At 39.9% G+C, this 20343-nt stretch overlaps 1 protein-coding gene and 1 non-coding gene across 3 annotated transcripts in view; both read left to right on the forward strand.

The window, feature by feature from the left end:
• Positions 1 to 9033: 9033 nt before the first annotated feature.
• UBE2D1 (ubiquitin conjugating enzyme E2 D1) overlaps positions 9034 to 20343 on the forward strand; it is a 30100-nt gene continuing 18790 nt past the window's right edge. For both annotated transcript variants that reach the window (XM_033131357.1, XM_033131358.1), the window contains exon 1: positions 9034 to 9278. In XM_033131357.1, the coding sequence (XP_032987248.1) occupies positions 9255 to 9278 (24 nt within the window). In that variant the 5' untranslated portion in view covers positions 9034 to 9254. The remainder of the gene's footprint in view (positions 9279 to 20343) is intronic.
• On the forward strand, positions 18970 to 19043 carry TRNAK-CUU (transfer RNA lysine (anticodon CUU)). Its single transcript has one exon. It is a non-coding gene; the product is annotated as a tRNA-Lys (tRNA).

Below are 20343 nucleotides of genomic sequence, written 5' to 3' on the forward strand. Positions count from 1 at the left end.
AAGAAAAGAAAAAAAAAAAGACCAAAAGGTAGGACCTACATGGAGAGTTTAAAGAGTTGGAAAAAAGGGGCAAAGAAATGGAAATATTATTGGAGGCTTACTCTGAACTGGATGCTTTAAGTAGTTTGTTTTATTTCTTCTTCTCTCCTACTCTATGGAATTGCTATTATTACCATCAAATTATTTATGAAAAAAGTTAAGAACTGGAGAGGTTAAGAAACTTGTCTGAAGATGCACAGCTAATTAATACTGGAATCAGGATATACATTCAGGTTTTTTATTTCAAAGTTATGTTCTTTCCACTGCATTGTATGGCCTCCTGAAGAAAACAGACTTATTTTTTCATCAAGTTTTCTACCTTAGTTGTAAGTAGGCCTTCTCTGAACAAACTCAAACAGTCACTTCCTTTATAAGTACTCTCAGTTACTTTCCCCTTCACCTCTGTCAGGAGATTCACTACCACTCTTCTTTCCTCCTGGAGAGGATGCAATCCCTCTCTCTAAAGCCAATCCCTATTCCTGTACTCTGGATCAATGTTTCTCGAAATTTAATACACAGATAGGCTACTTGAGAATCTTATAAAATGCAAATTCTGATTTGGTGGGCCTGAGATTCTGTATTTCTAAGAATCTCCCAAATGACACCGCTCTATGGACCATGCTTTGAGTAGCAAGGGCTTAGCTCCCACGCCTGGGGTGGCCAGCCTGTAAGATGCCCCTCAATGATTGTCACTTCTTGATATCCACATCTGTGAAGTTCCTTTCCAAGTTGAGTAAGTTCTTGTCCATACTGAGTCAATGTGTGACTTCCAAGGTTTGTTTATAAACGTCATTGTGACTTCCATCTTACTCTTTTCTTGGAAGAATGAATAGTGTGCCAGGTGCCTCATTGTGAGGGTACTCAAGCAACCCCATGGCCAGATGGCCAGAGACAAAGACCATGCTGCTATCCATGTGAATGAGTCATCGGGGATGAACCATCCTCCATCCCTAGTAGAATCTTCAGATAACTGCAACCCCAGCTCACATTTTGACGACAGTCTTATGAGAGACCTCAAGCTGGAGCCACCTGGCTTAGAGGCTCCCAAATCCGTGACCCACAGAAACTCTGTGAGGTAAGAAATGTTGACGGCTGATCTAAGCAGCTAAGTGTTATAGTATTTTGTTTGGGAGCAATAGATGATATATCTACCAATTCTTTCATGTCTACCTTAAGCATGCAATGATCTTATTTGGAAAAAACACCAAGTCTCTTTTAGTTCCTATTTCATGCCCCTCTCTCCCTCACAAGCAAACTTCTCCAAAGTGTGGTAAGCATTGGTTGAGTCCATTTGATTAACTTCTTTTTATTTTCAGCTTTATTGTGGTATAATTGACAAAATTCTAGGATATTCAAAGGGTATACATCATGGTGATTTGATATATTTATACATTGTGAAAGGATTTCCTTCATGTAGTTAAACCATCACATTACACCATTTATTTATTTGTTAAAGTTCTATCCTCTTAGCAAATTTCAGTTATACAATACAGTATTGTCAACTATAGTCACCATATTATACGTTAGATCCTCAGAACATATTCAACTTCTAGCTGAAGTTTACACCCTATTATTGACCTCTCCCGATTTCCCTCACTCCCAGCCCCTAGCAGTCACTTTTCTTCTCTTTATTTCTATCAGTTTGACTTTTTTTTTTTAAGGTTCCACATGTAAGTGATATGATGCAGTATTTGTCTTTCTCTGTCTGGCTCATTTCACTTAGTAGAATGCCCTCAAGATCCATCCATGTTGTCACAAGTGGCAAGATTTTCTTCTTTCTCATGGCTGAATAATATTTCATTGTATTATATATCTATACACCACATCTTCATCCATTCATTCGTTGATGGACACTTAGGTTTTTTCCATATGTTGACTATTGTGAATAATGTTGCAACGAACGTGGGAATGAAGGTATATTCAATATCCTGTTTTCATTTCCTATGGATATATGCCCTGAAATGGGATTGCTGGGTCATATGATAGTTCTATTTTTAATTTTTTGATGAGCCTCCATTGTGTTTTCCATAGCGACTGCACCAATTTACATTCCTAACAGTGCACAGGGTTCCCTTTTCTCCACATCCGTGTCAACACTTGTTATTTTCTGATTATTTTGTTGTTTTTGTAGTGGCCATGTTTATAAATGTGAGGTGATATCTCATTTGGTTTTGATTTGCATTTTTCTGATGATTAGTGATGTTGAGCATCTTTTCATGTTTGTTGATCATCTGTATGTCTTCTTTGGAGAATGTCTATTCAAGTTCTTTGCTCATTTTTTAATTGTGTTATCTGGTTTTTGGTGTTGTTGTTGAATTGTAGGGATTCTTTATATATTCTGGATAGTAACCTCTTATATATATATGGTTTGCAAATATTTTCTCCCATTCTGTAGGTTGCATTTTCACTCTGTTGATTGTTTTCTTTGCTGCACAGAAGTTTTTAATTTGACATAGTTCCATTTGTCTATTTTTGCTTTTGTTGCCTGCACTTCTGGTGTCACATTCTAGAAAATATTGCCAAATCCAGTGTTGTGAAGCGTTTCCCCTATGTTTTGTTTTAGGAGTTTTATAGTTTCAGGTCTTACCTTTAGGCCTTTAATCTATTTCAAGTTAATTTTTGTATATGAGATAAGGTAAGGGTATAACTTCTTTTTTATACAGACTTTCATACAGACTCCCATCCCTCCATCTCAACTCCTTACACTCTCCTGAGAAACAGAGCTTCATTTCTTGAACCTTTCTGGAACAGTCAGCTGGCTTTTCGTTTGCCTCTCTTGGCTCCCACTACACACAATTTTCTTGGTTTTCTACTTACTTTTCTGCTGTCTGGCTCTGCATACTGCAATAGCAACTGAACTTGTTCCGCTTCTTCCATTTTCTCTTCGTCTAGTCCATCCCACGTCCCTCTACTGTACTAATCTGTTGGTTAATATACCACTATCACCCTCATGATCAAAGCCTCTTCTTGTTGCATTTAAGCTCAACTTCATTGACATGACAGTCAATGTCCTCTATTATCTGATTCCCAATCACTGAATGTAGCTACCTGTATTTCCTTGTATTTCCCAACAGGAAACTTGGCCTCTGTGTGGAACATTTCATGCTCATTTCCTAGTTCTTCAGCTATTCCTGTTCTAATCCAAATGCTTCCCTCCATTCAAGGTCTATTATCTCCACAGAGGTTTCCTTTACTCTCCAGTCCACAATAAAGCCCTTTTTGAACACCTTTAACCCTTATCCTCGGCACCATTTATTTGGCTCTTGGGAAATTTGTTGTTGAGTGACCGAATGAATATCATCTTGCATTGCTACTTATTTATCTCACATATTTTTAAACATCTCCCGCCCATTGTAGATTTTAAGTTCGTGGAAGGTAGGAACAAGTCTAATCTTTCTTTTGTGTAATCCTTATCATTTGGCACAGTGTAACGCCCCAAATAGAGGTAATCCTGAGAGCAAAGATTGTTTATTAATAGTGTGGGCTGATGGCCAGAAATTTGCACTTCTAATACGTCTTGCACCCCTCTCTCCATCCCATAGGATTTTGATGTACTATTGAAGGTAGATCTTATCTATTTTCTTCGTCATATGCCTTCAGTGCCTGGCATATAGTAGTTATTAAGTACTATTTTTGAACCATGGCCTGGGAGAAAGAACAAGAGACTAAATAAAAACTCTGAACTACTATATGTTACATATGTATTTGCATGTTGCAAAACAGCATGCGAAATGTTTTCAAAAGTTTAAAGCAATCTCAAAATATAAACAATTATTATAAGATGCAAAAACAGATTTTATTTTTAAGTGCGATTTCTTTTCTGCTAGGAGGTAAATTTGCCTTGGGATAGATAAAAATAAACTTGTAAGCTTTCTTGTTTATAAAGAACAGAAAAATCAACTTTTTTTTTTTTTTTTACAAATCATAGACTTTTGAGTTGGAAAGGTACCAAACATTTTAGGTTCATTCACTTTAAACAAATACAATACATATTTATTGCCTTAGTTATAGATGAGCAAATTGGGGCTTAGACAGATTTAAGGATTTGCCTAAGGTGGAAATTCTCTCAAAGTGTTGTCCTCAGACACCTCAGAATATGCTGGGAAGCTTATTCAAAAGTATAGACCCCAGAGCTATACCCAAGACTTACTAAATTAGACTCTGCATTTTTAGACCCTTCTTCTATATCAGGGTCTTCCAGCATAGTGCTTCTCAGACTCTAATGTTCGTGTGAATCACCTAGGGATATTATTAAACTGCAAATTCTAATGCAGCCTACCTGGGGTGGGGCCTGAAATTCTTCATTTCTAACGGGTTCTCAAGTTATGCTGATGTTTCTTGTACATGAATCACATTTGAATAGCAAAGATCCAGAGCATCAGTTTTCAAGGTGTGGTCCAAGAACCAGCAGCATCAGCACCACCTGGGAACTTGTTAGAAACACAACTTTTTGGCCCCCACTCCAGACACTTTGATACATGTTAAAATTTGAAAACCCATTGAAACTCATAGCCACTGATTTAAGGACATTTATTGAACAGCCCTTGCCAGAGCCTACCAGAAAATCTGATATAACTACCCCTGGTTGAGGCTTGGATATTGCTGTAATTTTTAAGTTCCTGAGTTGATTCTAATATTTATTCAGGGTTGTACACTGTAGTTGGAAAATGCTGGTCTAAGGTAGCACCTATATTCTTAGAATGACCTAAGTCTCTTGCATGCTGGTGACATCCTTTTCCCATCCTTTCTGTGATTCCTTAACACCAGCTCTTCAGAATACTGACCTATGAATATTCTGCCTAATACTGACCTATGAAGACCTATGAAACACCAGCTCTGCAGAATACTGACTTATGAGTATTCTGACCTATGAGGATGCTGCCTAAGAATCTGACCTCTGCCCCCTTCACACACACACACATAATAGGGACAGAGAGTGGGAAGGCAGGGAAGGAAGAAACCACTTCACCTATGCAACTTTTTTAAAGATTCAGATCCCCAGCCTTGGTTGGGGTACAGAAACTTGGACTTTCTTTTAAGTTCCTTAGTTTTCAAGCACTTTGCGTTGCAGGACCCTGTCTACCTTACACTCCTATCTTTGCACAGACTCAGATTGTTTCTCCACCTAGGACAACTTTTCGAATTAAAAAGTTGCAAAGGCTTGGGTTTATTTGAGTATATATCTTGGCTAGGTAGCCTAAATTCTATGGTTGTTAAATAGATTTAAAATCAAGCTATGACTTTTTTTTAATCACAATTTGATATCCACTTTATCATACAAAGTCCCCTTCTTTGTATGCTGAACAAGATATTCTACTCCTGGCCAGACACTGGGACAGGAATAGCTAGATTTAGAGGGGAAAAAAAATTTAACTTCTCATGGAAAATCACAATTTTGTTTCTACTTTCTGGAAAATTAATTATTGAACTTACTTCTCAGTGACAGTAGGGTTTTCCATCTTCTTGGTTTTTATTCAGGAAATTTTGCTGGAAGACAGTGGATGGTGTTACTTTCTTGCTTGGTTAATTAAGGAGAACATTCAGTCAGTCTAGAAAATGTATTATATATCAACAATCTGCCAAGGGTAAGTTCTGAAGACTGGATGTCTGACATCGGGTGCCAGCATGGTCAGGTCTGGTGAGAGCGCTCTTATGGGTTACTTAATGACAACTTCTTGTATGCTCACATGGTTGAAAAATAAGGTACGACTTTTAGATACTCCTTTTTATGGGCAGAGGATGAGCTGAGAATGGAAAAGTATTTCTTGGTGCATCAATGAATAAAGTTCAAGTCACAAATTCACAGCTAATTGCTGTAGTTTTTCCTAATCTCCTATTTTTGACAAGGCCCCCTTTTTACTAACCCTACCACCATCATGGTTTACTCAGCAAAAAATTGTTTACCCTCTTTACAGAGAAAGGATTCATAATGAGTTCAAACTTTGTCAAGATTGTAGAACAAACAACAGTGTCATACAAGTGCTGTTAGGACTTTAAAATTATACTACCACTTTGGAAAACACTTTGGTGGTGTCATATGATATTATACATACAGTATCCTATGACCCAGTGATTCCACTTCTACGGTTTTAGCCTAGAGAAATGTCAACATATATCTGTAAACACAAGGGAATTTTCTGTGGTGATGGAAGTGTTCTGTATCTTGATTGTGGCTTTGTTACACAGGTATAGTCATTTGTCAAAACTCATACATGCATCTTACTGTATGCAAATTTTAACCAGCTTAAAAAGACATTTTCCATATGTTCTTAGAATTCATGTTCTAATGAGATAACCGAATAAGTCATGAATAAGATAAGTGATATCCCTAAAATATGAATATTTTGCTTTTGGACTGAAAAGAATAATATACATATTAATAAATCTACCTCAGTGACTAGGTAGAGGAGGATCTCATAGAGCATACATCATTTGAGTTGGGTCTAGAAGGATGTGTAGGAGTTTGTCAGGTGAATGGTGGGAGGTCATTCTATGTGAAGAGACTGCATTATGCAAAGGCACATGACATTAACTATAGCGTGTGAGCTAAAAATGGAAAGGAGGAATTTAGGGATAAACTGTGATGGGTGTTTTGCAGTAAGCTCAGGCATTGGGCTTCCATGATACAAACCAATAGAGGTTGTTCAGCAATGGAGTGATATGATAAGTGTGTCTTTTAGTAGTGTGTAGGATATCCTGGAATAGGGAGAAATTAATGACAGTATCTTGAGCTCTCAATGCCTTTTGAATGAAACTGCCCTGATCATAGCCTCTGCTTCAGTGTATATGTTTGTTATTTATTGCGTGATGATCAGGACTGTCCACTAAATAACCCTGGAGGTTTTTTCCTGGGCTTCTTGGGAATGAGCTACCTGCAACTAGGACTTCGCCATAGTGGTAGTGGTTGAATGTGGCCTCACTTTTGACATGATATCCTCAGCTTGGGAAAGGAACTCCCCAAAGCAGTTGGTGCCAAGCCCAGACTGTTTCTCCCCTATTTACAAGGATACTCTCATGCTTTCCCTAGAAAAAGGAAGAGCAATGTGGGGGTAGGATCCCACTTTCCGGAATACAAAAATGGTGCATAGAGCTAGCCCAAGTATCTCTCTCTGCAGGATGATAAGAACTTGCTGGGGTGTTTCAGAAACCTGTTTGCTCAAGAGAAGCTAAGGGGAAGCTTGAAAAAGGAGGTTGGGCCAAAATGCAGCAGTCCGCGAGACCCTATGAAAAGGAAAGTAAGAGAGTAGCCAGACAGATCTGGAGACCCAGATCTGTCTCCTTCTTCTTCTCCTTTTCTTCTTCTTCTTCTTCTTCTTCTTCTTCTTCTTCTTCTTCTTCTTCTTCTTCTTCTTCTTCTTCTTCTTCTTCTTCTTCTTCTCCTCCTCCTCCTCCTCCTCCTCCTCCTCCTCCTCCTCCTCTCCTCCTCCTCCTCCTCCTCCTCCTCCTCCTCCTCCTCCTCCTCCTCTTCTTCTTCTTCTTCTTCTTCTTATTATGTGGGGGATTTCTCAAATTAAGTTCAGGTCCCATTAATTATTTCTATCATTCTGCCACTATCCTATTCCCCTGGACATTTTCTTTTAAGTTATACGAGTGGATTTTTATTCCCTGCTCTTTGTAAGCCTGTAGAAGGCTACGGTAGCTATCGCTTTGGGCTTTCTGGAAAGCTTTCCTCCACCCACACCTTGTAGTACAGACTCTAATTCCTGGCCACAGGGAAGGAAGGTGGACATGCCCAACAGGCTTTTGGAAATACAAGGCCTGAAACTGAGGTGAGAGTTTAGGCTGGAAAGAGAGATTTTAAAGTCATTATCACAGAGATAAATATAAATAAGGAAATAATTTTTATAGAACACTTTCGACATGTTAGGTATTGCATTTGGCACATTATATATATTAAAACCGGTTAATTCTTACAATAATACATGTAGAGATTATTATCTCTATTGACAGATGATGAAACTGAAACTTAGAAAGCTTAAATGGCTTATCCATGGTCACACAGTGGGTGGAGGTCACAGCTGGGATTCCATCCCAGGATGGGGTGAGTCTACAAATCCCATGCTCCTTCAGCAATTCTGGTCCCCCTCCCAGGTTTTGGGAGGGTGGGAGGTCTATCTTCTTGGAAGATATTGATGGTGAGAAACCAAGGCTTGGCACTCCAACTCGAGAAGAGGAGCTAGTGACAGAAAAGGGAAAATCAGAGAAGTGGAAGATCCAACGGCCATGATGCTATGTAGGGCAGAGGGAGTGAACATTATCAAAAGCATAAGCGTAGCCTACTATCAAAAGGTTCAAAAACATCATGGAGAATCAGGGTGAATTGGGTTTGGTAATTAGAAGCTCAAGCGTGACATTGGTGAAAACCGATTCTGCTTGTGCGGCGAGAGAAGCCAAGCTTTAATGAGCACACAAGTGCATACGCATGTAGGGACTGAAGAGTGTGATAGATTATATTGAGCAGATATTGTCAACGGAAGGGAAGGAGCCAATGGTGAGGATGAAATTCAGAATTCAGAGTTCGTAGGAGGAGCAGACATGAGGGATTAGCATTGGATAGAGGAGGTGCCTTTTGAAATAGGAACTAAGGAGGTAAGGAGTCACAGTAGGTATGAGTCTGTATGTGTGGAGGGTAAGAAATTAATGTATTTGAGAAGAGACAGTGAAATCTGTAAAGGTGAAAATGACAGGATCAGCCGTAGAGCACATGTGAGAAATTCCTGTAAGCGCTTTACGAGTTAGTTGTTATCCGCATTTTACAGAGTGGGAAATCCAGCCAGGTCCAATAACCTAATCAGCATCAAACTGCACTCACCAACTCCAGCCCCTGGCCGTTCTAAGCCCGGGCTGCGGGGCTGAGGTCAGTAGCGAGTCCCGGGACCCCTCCTGGAGCTGGTGGCCGAGGAGAAGGCTGGAACTACACTTCCCAGTGTGCCAGGCGGGGCGGGGCGGGGCGCGGACGGGGAGGGCTCAGGCTCCTTCCCAGAAGCAAAAGCGGAAACAAAAGAGTCTCGCCGGCGTCCCCGCCCGCACACTCGCGCTCGGGCGCACACACGGAGCAGCCACCGGCGCCCGCAGGGAGCCAGCGAGCGGCGAGCCGGGGACCCACTCGACTGAGCCAGCCCAGCAGCCAGCGAGCCGAGTCCGGGACGTCCCCACGCTCCTGAGCCCCGCAGCCGCCCCCCGCCGGCCGGTGTCCCCGCCGTCCTCCCTGACCCATGGCGCTGAAGCGGATTCAGAAAGTGAGTGTTGGGGACAGGCCTGGGGCTGCGGGGCGGGCTTCGGCCCCTGCCTGCACTGACCCGGGCGGTGGTCCCGAGAGACGCACCGGGAGGGCATGGGATGGGCGGGTGGGCCGGGGCGGGGACCCGCAGCTGGAGAAGCCGGCCGGGCCAGCAGGCACCGGGCAGGTGAGGTGGGAGCAGGGGCAGGTCCCGGGTGCCCGGAGGAGCTTGGAGGCAGGGGGCCCGCTGCGCGCTCGCGCCGGACCTGCGCCCGGAGCCTCAGTGGGGAGCTAGATCGTCCTCGGTTTCCAGACCTTCCCGAAATCTGTGCTTCACGGTCACCGCTGGATTTTTGCCCTACACGGGGCTAGTTTGGGCCCTTGTCATGCTGTGTTTTTTCTCCACACTGTTTCTTAACCCCTTCCTCTTTTATGTTCTTGCTTCCCCCGGCTCCCGGGGAGGGCAAGGAAGGTGTGGTGGGCCTGCAGCCTTTCTCCTCGGAGCTGTTGGGTTTGTTCTTTCTCTCCTCTGCGGTTGGCTCTTGCTCAGATGCTCGAATGGGCTGGAAAAGCCCATTTGGGGCCGAGAAGCCAGGAAAAGCCTCCTGCCCCTTCTATTTTGGTGCTTCTCCTGCTGCCACTTCAGGTCACATAGCCGTAGTGAAAACATAGTTGCTGATACACAACAAGATGACCTCCTGGCTGTGATTCATGGTGAGTCAAGCCAAACAGGTTTTTTTCCCCTTATGATAAACTTATATATAAAGTTCGAGACACAACAGAAACTGCCACAAATTATATTGCTTGATGCTTTGACACATGGGTATAGAACGAGGAAGAAATGTATATATTCATTCGACAAATATTTATCCATTCCAACTGTGTAAGGAATTGTCTTCTCTTGCATAATATTTTTTGCTACAGTTTCAAATGTGAATATCTTACAAAATTGGGGTCGGGACATTTTCTTTCTGTTCACTTTTATTTCTTGTTGGGTTATTGGTCTGTTCACTAACACAAGTTTTAGGTTTCATAGGTATAGTTCATGTGGAGAACATTGAGAATTTGTTTTTTTAAATTGAGTGCTTTCGGCAAGTTAAGCCAACAATGGACAGCATGTTTGTAATGATTTCAGAAGAAATCAATGCCTTTTCAAGCACGAATCAACACAGCAGTGATAGAGATCGATACATTGTATCCTCAACCACTACAGGTGGCATCTTCTGGTACAGAGGACAGCAATTTTCAGATCTAGCCAATTTTTCTTTTTTTTTTGGTTCAAATCTGTGGGTCACTATTATTTTTTGTGCCATTTAAGGGTCTTCTCTATAGCTAATAATCAGTATTTATTGATTAATATGTTTTCTGGTTTGGGAATAATGCAATTACATATTTTTTTCATATAGATAATCCTAATTTTGAAGCCCCAGTCAGAATATTTGTTATACTTTGTATACTTATTAATGATAATGTAATATTGGCTGACGCTTACACACATTTTCCAAGAAAGTTGTAAAATTCCATTTCTTTCTTTCCTAGTTGGGAGAATTTTTCACGCTATTCTACACTATTTAAAAACTATTGTATGAGACTTTGCACATACAGTACTTTTAAATAGTGTAGAATTTGTCCCCAATAGGTAGACATTCAAGGAAAATGGACACTATTTGTAAATACTGTACTGAGCAATTGTTGATCACCATAGTGAGCCAATGTATTTGGCTTATATTTATAGCATAGCTTGTGTTCAAACCGTATTTTTAGTACTTACTGGTTATTACTAGTTTATAATAGAGTTGTCTGGTTAAAAAAAAATCACTTAGCTAAAATTGATGTCAGACCTGCAAAAATTGATTTTTGGGAGAAGAAATTGGGGATCATATTATATCGCATCTCTATATGTCAATCTTGGGCTTTCCTTTTCTGCTGTCAGAAAAGGTGACTTGCGTAAATCGCCTTTCCATTAATCACCTGTTGAAATCATTTCCTCAAACTTTAGGGGTATTATTTTGTTTGACACTCCCCCCCCCTTTCCTCCTTTGCCCACCTCCTCGATTAGAAGCAAATTCCAGGTAAGGTTTGCCATCTGAATAGTTAGGAAGCCTTCCTTATATCATTAGTATACAGATTCTTACTTGAATCTTGCTTGTTCCAACAAAAGGAGATGCATGTTAACTTTTGGCTCTTCTTTTTAAGCATATTAAAATAACACTGTCAGATTCCTTCCACGTTATTGGGTTGTGATTTTCCTGTATCTAAAGTGACAGACTTGAGAGCTGTGCAGAACCTCAGAGAACTGTGCAGTAGTGGAGTGGAGGGCAGGGACAAGGGCATAGCTTCTAGGGTGGTATATCAGAATCGCCTGTGGGACATTTTCAGATTGTCCCCATTGCTATAAATGGAGAGATGTTGAATCCCTCAGTTGGGCTGGGGTGGAAAGATTGAGAACCAGTGTTCTGGTCTACCTGCATTATTCAAAGAAGGAACCTGAGGCCTGGAGTGGAGGAGTACTTTGTCCAAGTTAATCTCTTAAGTGATTTGACATATTGGAGAATGTTAAAAAGTTCATGACCTTGTATTTCTTCACTTCATATAAAAATATTAAATATGACCAAATTAAAATTATATGTATAGAATACACAAAGCACGTATGTATCCATGCTTAAAGAATACTTTTATACTAGGGTATGCTAAATGATTTAATGCTGTAATTTAGACACCCAGTGCCAATTTTGCATGTCAGCTCATAAATTTACACACCCATGCCCTATTTTTAGATACAGTGTAAGATGTTATCACAGTCACCTAAATCGCTAAAGGGAAAAAGTTTAAACAAAGTCTGAGGAAAGATACCTAAAACATGTCTGAAAAAAGAGGACAGTTTTTTAGCTGGGCATCTAGTATTATTTTCTAGAATCAATTTCTAAGTGTTTCTTCCATCAATGCTATTTTCGATCCTCGATAAAGTCTTTGGAAACCATTTTTAAAGTGATGAATGTTATATCACAATACTGAATGTTTTGAAAACCAGAAGGAAAAACAGAAATCACAATACAGACATTGTCATCATCTTAGTATATTGTTGACCCTTGAACGACTCAGGTTTGAACTGTACAGGTCCACTTATATACGGATTTTTTCCCAATAAACACCTGTGCTGTTTTCAATCCACAGTTGGGAGTCTATGGATGTGTGTAGGGGGGCAGCTGTATGCATTGATCTACGCCATTTGACATAGGAGACTTGAGTGTCCTGGATTTGGGTATCCACGGGGGTGAGGGATGCCCTGGCATCTCCCCCCGCCCATGGATACTGAGGGACAACTTAAGTTTTGGGGGGAGTCAAACGTTATACGTGGACTTGATTTTCTATTGCATGGGGGTTCGGCGCCCCAAACCCCGTGTTGTTCAAGGGTGAACTGTATTTCCTTCTTGATATTTTGTATTTGATACAGAAATTGAAGTAATGATGATCACACTAGTGGGACGATAAGCTTGTTGCCTTTTTGCTCTATCTTTTGAAAAGGGAAACAAAAGAATTTTGGTTTGCAAATATAGCAACACAGATAACTATTCTTTATTGTACAGTCCTGTCTCCAAAATGGAATATTTGGTTTTTTAAATAATTAACTTAGCTTAGATTACCATACAACTTTTTCAGTGTTTTGAGTTGCTGAAGTTTTTGACTTCTGTAATTCCACATTGAACGGCGTGTCAGTCTAGAAAATCTTAGGATACTTAAAACAACAACAACCCAGCCCTCTAGACGGAGCATCAAATGGGAGAAGAAGATCTGGTTTGTATTCTTGACTCTGTGACGTCCTAGCTTGTTTCCCTTTCCCTGCAATGGTTTTGCTGATAAGTACAGCGAGAGTGTGTGATATACAACGGTTCCTCGGTGCTAGCCACTGTTTTAAGTGCTTAACTTATATTAATTGATTTAGTCCAAGAGATAGAAATGATTATTATCCCCATTTTACAGATGATGAAACTGAATCACAGTGATGCTGAGTTGACGTACTCAGAATTACATATCTAGTAAGTGGCAGTGCTAGGACTCCAAACCAGACATCTGGCTCCAGATTCCAAGCTCTTAACCGTTTCAGTACATGGCTTCTCTTATCCAGATAGACACATATATCTACTGTACGTAAATTGAAAGACATATAGTCAAATGAGTTTATGAATATAAGTGCTTTGCAAAGTAGAATGTTCTATACAGATGTAAAGTAGGATTGTCATTAAGACCTTGGCATATTGAATCATGTTCACTGATGCATCGCTCAGTGCACTGATTATGTATTGTAAACCTCTGTCTGAGGTACTAGACACTGGGTCTTTCAGCATGGTGAATAAATAATATACTTTGTTCCATCACGTAAGAGTTTTCTCCTCCAAAAGGATTTAGAAAAAAATTGGTTGTAATTCGTAAATGTTCAGTCAAAAGTACCATTTCATTGTGGGGTTTTCGTTTGAGAAAACTGTTTATGAATTCATATGGCTGTTTAGTTCTTTCGGTGGCTTTCAATAGTAGTCAGCTGTTCAGATTGCACATATACGTTCAAAGGATTTTCAGATTACTAGATTAATTGTAAGACTCTGTTCTTTGGGTCAAGAAGGATTAAATAAAAATTTAAAAAGGAGTAACACAGTATTCAGCTTCTTGGTAGATAAATGATCTACCTTGAGATGAAAGGAAGAAAGTGTTCTTTTTCTAAAAAGGCACCATGTGAATTATTATTTCCTTGTAAATCTTTGTAATTAAGCTCAGTCTTCCGTTTGCCCCTGGTACCATGTATGTTCCTTTCTTTGTCACAACAAAGGTGTACAAAGATGAGATACCCTATTAATAGTTAAAAAGTTCTGCAGTTCCATCTCTGTGGAAGTAAAGAGCATAAATCTAAATAAGGCTGTTCATGCCTATTTTAGGAAGCCAGGCACATATTAGAAAAACCAAACCCAGCAGGATGTGGGGTTGCCTCCAGTAAAGCAGGGTAGCACCCTTACTCGCTTTAGTTCCCTGAAACCCACAGAAAACATGTATTTAAGGAGTGTTACTAGTCAAATTGATAAGCCTAGTACTTTCCATCAAACTGAGTTATGGTTGTCTACAGTGTACTCGCTCGTCTTACCCGCCCCCCACCCCTTTTTTAACAGTGGATGAACTGATACTACCTTTAATTAAAAACAGGTATTGAGAGACTGTCCTCCCTTCTCTTTACCCTGTGATGCTGGACTAAAAGGCACTGGGATATATAACTATATTTGCAGGGTTTGGGGATGGGAGGGGTCCTCGGGCCACCTTAGAACATCTGATGGCAAAACAGTTCTATTTCTGGCCTGTCTTGGTCTAGATGGCCTCAGAGAAGCTGAGGTTTTTCTGCGTTTAATTTGGTTCTGGGATGAATCGATACAGGTTCAGTTACACACACTAGACAGTAGTGAGGCCACTGTGTTTCAGGAGTTGTCCTTATGGGGAGGCAGCTCCCATCCTGAAGCCTACAGTCTGGTGACTACTGCCCATCAGAGCACCACCACGGCTTGCCTCTTTCCAGATGTTTCCCTCACTGTTCTCTATTCATATGATCCTGTTTCTGTGGCTCTTCTCCTTTAGTGACACCAATTGCTCATGAGGTTCCTGGTCTCCTGTCAGATTTAGGAAAGCCTTTCCAACAGGGATTACATGGGGTTTGGTTCTTTCACCTTAAACTTCTGTAGCAGTAAAAACCATCTGATGGTTCTCACTCCAAGTGGCCACCCTCCTCGTGTGAGCAGTTCCGATTGCTCTGGAGGGAACACGCGGACCTGGTGGCCTGGGCTGAGTCTTCCTCTACACCGGTAAAACTCTGGCCTGTGTTCTTGCTGTCCCAAAGTTTTGATGTGTTGTGTTTTCATTTTCATTGGGTTAAAAAATATTTACTATTTCCCTTTTGATTTCTTCTTCGGCCCTTGAGTTAGTTAGAAGTATATTATTTATTTTCCAAATATGTGGGATTTTACAGATAGTTTTCTGTTAATTGATTTTTCATTTTATTCCATTGCGACCAGAGAAGATGTGTTATAATTTGACTCGTGTTAAATTTTTGAGACTTGTTTTATGGCCCAGGATGTGGTCTCTGTTTTTCACTCAATAACAACACCCTTCAGGTGCTCAACATAGCTTTTGAATGAACAATATTAAATAATTTCTAAACTTTGCTTTGCCAGTTTCTGGTTTGTGTTTATAGAGCCCAGGTTATTCCTAAGGAAGGAATGCCAAACTAAGGTTTGCACCTGCCCTGTGTCTTCTTCTTGCACTTTTATGAGCTTCCAGAACAGGGTAACGTAATCAGTGTAGTGGCTCACAGACAGCACTTTTAACAATGGAATAGAAAATCTTAGAGCTTTGGGTGTACTAAGGGTGTTGCTGTTTCATGAAACTTTTGTTTTAGTTATGTATGTATGTCCCTGTGCGTACGTGTATGTGGTAGGTGTACTAGGTTGTGGTGTATGTTTTTCTTATTATGAATTGTTGTAAGGAACGTTTGAAAATCACTGTTCCATAGCATAAGATCCTTAGGTAAATTAGTATTGTCAAAAACACGTCCCGTATATTTATACATATACATATGTGTGTGTATATATATGCATAGGTGTATATACTCATATAGAGAGAGAGTAAATGAACATATATACACACACAAACACACACACATACACAGATACATGCACAATGTAAAATGTTCTAGCCTTGGAACCATTTTTATTTGATACAAACTGTCAGTGCTCATTGTTTTCTACTACAAAGTAGCATTTTATAATCACTGATATACAGCCACAGTATTCAAGAATAGCACTGGGTGATTAATTTATTATGTATATACTTACTAAGTGCCTAATATGTGCCATTTACTAGGGACAGAGCTGTAAGAAGTGACACTTAGTAACAAATATTTGATAAACATTGGTAGTCATGTTTGTGTTTCAAGTTGATTTTAAGAAATAGCCTGCTAGCTTTTTTTCTTTCATTTGTTTTCTTTTTCTTTTTCCCTGAAGCACCATTTTTCTTGGTTACTATGAAGTAAATAGTAACTTTTGATAATGCAGCATTCAAAATGCTGTGTGTTGCATGTTCCATTGTGTCAAAATTCTGTTATATATTTTGAAAAACTATGTGTAATTTCCTATCATGTTATTCTTGTCTCTCAGAAGTCTTTGAAACAAACATTCTCCTCAAAAACTTATTAAGTAGTGTTCATTTTTAACCTTTTATAAGATATAAGACTCCTGGGAAAAGATAAAAAAGGATTCCTTTTCATTCCTTCACTCTTCACACTTTTGTTTCTCTTGAGCATGGCTGAAAATGAACAAATGGCTTTAATTCATACTGGAGCATTGCTGGCTCCAATGTTGATGGAGAATAATGTGCTCTAGTTATTACAGCCTTGAGGTGAGTATTGTTTTGGGGTGGGGAGAGTGCTAGAGTGGAAGTCAGATGGTCCTGAGCTTTTGTCCTAGCTTTAGCATTGTGACCTTGGCAAAGAAAGTCATTATCTTTGTATTCTTTATCTAGAAATTTAATGGGTTGAACTGGATAATTTGTATGGTCTTATCTGATTTATAATTTTAGGCACACTAAATAATGTTATTTGCTATTTGTTTTTGTTCATCAAACAGCAGAAATGGTCACAAAAATAAACATTGAGCAGTGGCACTGTGTTCTGCTGCTATATGCAACTTGAGTTAAAATTCTATTTACTTTGAGATGTCAGAATTGAAATAAATGTTGGCACCTTAATGTATAAGGTTAATGAGTCGCTGAAGATATATTACTCTTTGATTAAAGAGCAATTATTTGTGATGCAAATAAGATATATTTCTTTTTTTGTACTGGTAATATAATATGTTTTTCTAATTTAATTTATCTCCCATCTGTTTCACAGGTATCTTTTGTACTTTAAAGATAGTTTTATCCACATATTTACACCACTGCCTTACACAACTGCTTTAAAAGTTAATGCATTTATGGAGCATGTTCTATATATAAGGCATATATACAACGAAATAAGGAGATATATAGGAAAGTAAGGTATAACCAGCATTACCTAAAAAATTTAAAACCAATAAGGGTAAGAAAAGTACCATAACAACTGTGTAGATTTAGGAAACTACCATAAGGAAAATACAACATATTTGAGCAGGAAGGGAGTCAAATGTGGGAGAGGCCAAATTTATTGGGGGAAAATAAGGAAAAATTCTATGGAGAAGATGGAATTGTATATAAGTGTAGAAGAAAGGGTAACATGTTTAACGACAGGGAAGCCAGGTTCATAGAGGAAGCTACAGAAAGGAAGGCACTGGAAAGCGTGTGGCTTCTATGGGAAGGAACAGGTAGTCCTGCTTTGGGGAAGCATTCGGGGAATAGTAGACCGTAAAAGGTCATACTCTGGAGGCCCTTGAAGACTCACAGGAAGAAATGTGTGCTTCATGCAGAAGTTTGGGGAAGCCATTGAAGGTTTTTGAGTAAGGAAGGGGCGTTCTTAATCATAGTGTATATATGCACTCTTGCCCTCATTAAACAAAAGCTTATTTACCATTTGTGGATATAATTTGATGAATGTTATGACAAAGCGTACAGCAGGGACCCTTTGAAGGGGTCATGAAAAACCTTAAGGAAATGATGTGTAAGACGAGACATGAAGGTAAAAGTGAAGTAGGTAACGTGTGTGTGGGGAGGGAACTGAGGGGGTGATTTGGAGTCTTCCATATCCAAAAGGAAACGATGTTTGAAATTAGAGGCAAGATAGCATGTGGGGGGAATTGAGAGTCACGACTGGTGCAGAGATCGCTGGGGGAAAGTGGTGCAGACGTGAGGCTAGAGAGAAGGACTCAGATCCTGGAAGGTCTGGTCAGCCCTTTTAAGGATTTATAAATCCTTAAATCCTTATATTAAGGCGAATGAAAAACATCGGAAGGGTTTGACATGGTACTTTAAGAAGATGATTCTGACCACAGTGTGTTGGTAGAGAAATAGAAAGACAGTGGGTCCGTGAAGATGTCACTGCGCTTGTTCAAGTAATATTTAGGGAGGGTGTGAGCTGTGGTAGTGACAGAGGACGTTTGGGAGAGAAATGAGAGTGTGTTAGTGCCACCTAGCCTTTTGCAGTTGGCCTGATACACCCAATCCTTGGCTTTAGGACAGGTCGCTAAGGCTCAGTGGTCTACGCAGTCTCTTCAGACTCCCCCTACTACCCAGTCTGCCCCAGGCACTTTAATAGTCTCCCTGGTGCTAACCTTTGTCTTCTCATCCTGAAATGTGTCTCCTCTGGCCTTTCTCAGACTTTTCTGCCGTTCGGAGCTCAGTGTTTCTAAGTGATGGGCGTGCTCCTGGGATCCTATCAGTGGGAGTGATCTGCACAGAAGGAGAGGGAATCTGCACAACTTGGTACTGTTCAACGTGAGAGGGTGGGATAGGACCTGGCGGGAAGGAGGAATCAGACGGTGTTTCCAGGGCTTAGAGTTTGGGTGACTGGGATAAGTGCATTTTTACTATAATACTTAATAGGCTCGCATTCAGTTTTTATTGAAATACCCTGGATTTGTCTAAGGTATATTTTTATTTATGTAATGCCTATGATGGAATAATAGATATAAAGGGAGGTGATCAAGAGTCTTCTCTACAAACGGAAGCCATGTTTTAAATTATAGGCAAGATAGCATTATGGGAAGGATGGCCGGTTAGCTCAGTTGGTTAGAGCGTGGTGCTCTTAACAACAAGGTTGCTGGTTCGATCCCCACATGGGCCACTGTGAGCTGCGTCCTCCACAACTAGATTGAAACAACTACTTGACCTGGAGCTGATGGATCCTGGAAAAACACTTAAATAAAAAAAAAATTAAAAAAAATAGAGGATAGCATTATGGGAAATTGAAAGTCATTATGGCTGCTGTAGAGAGCAGTGAAGGAAAGTGGTTGCAGATCTGAGGCATTGGGAAGATAATGTCCCTGTTCCTGACCTCAAACGTTCATTCTAAATTGTGCTTTTTATAGTTCAGATTTAATACATATTACTTTGATGCGGCAAAGTCAATAGCATTATTCCTTTCCTCTTCTTCCTTTTGTGAAGAATTTGGTTGCATCATCATCATCATCATCATCATCCTCATTACTTATTTATTGATTATTTTAATAAACAGCCTTTGTCACATACACCTGATCTAAAGAGACAGCAGAGCCGCCAGGACCATCCTGTTGAAGTGAATTTGGTTCCTATAACTTAATTGGATATTGTCAGCATTTTGAAGTCTTCCAGAAAGAATCTACATAGTTTAAAATAAAGAGGTTCTTTAATTCAAGGGCTTTTAAGGAGGGTCTGTAATCGGAGACGTTTCACACAATTGTTTGACATCTCTATGTTGAAAAAGCCCTAGTCAACTGGATAAGGAGATCAGCATCTGAACTGTAAGGCTATAAAATGTTTATTTGCAGACAAACCAAATATAGCTCATATATTCCTTTAGAGACATCAAAAAATGCAATCCACTAAGAATCACTGTCTTGGTTTAGTGTTGAGGGAAAGATGGTTGTGTCACATTAATTAATTGCCTGGTGAGCCAGGATTTTTGAAATAATGCTTTCATATGGTTTGGATTCAGTAATTGAGATTTTGGACTGTAAATCAGTCCCTATGTGTGGGGCTGTTTAATGTCCTTTCCGCACACCCAGTGGGGTATATATTCTATCTATTACAGAGATTTAGACCTTCTGAATGTTGAAGCTAGAGAACAACAAAGCACTTTTCAGTCTGCTCGGCATAATTTTTTAGAGAATATTTACTGGATAGTGTCATACTAAGTCTGATGGTAAATAAGGCAGCTGACTTGTTAGCTTTCATTCTCCACTGTTCAGATTGGACTGTTACCCTTCTGGGAGCTGAGAGATTAATGCAGGCCTCTCTTCTCTTACATTCCCTTCTTTGTTTCCCTTTATTTGTTTACTTTCTTTGAATTAGACTGCCTCATCTACTTTTAGATTTTAAGTCCCCTAGAGGCAGGGACAGTGTCTAGGTTGGTTTTATGGAGAACACTCAGCATATTGTGGCGTGTT

Source organism: Rhinolophus ferrumequinum, chromosome 16, assembly GCF_004115265.2.
Source record: "Rhinolophus ferrumequinum isolate MPI-CBG mRhiFer1 chromosome 16, mRhiFer1_v1.p, whole genome shotgun sequence".
Classification (NCBI taxonomy): Eukaryota; Metazoa; Chordata; class Mammalia; order Chiroptera; family Rhinolophidae; genus Rhinolophus; species Rhinolophus ferrumequinum.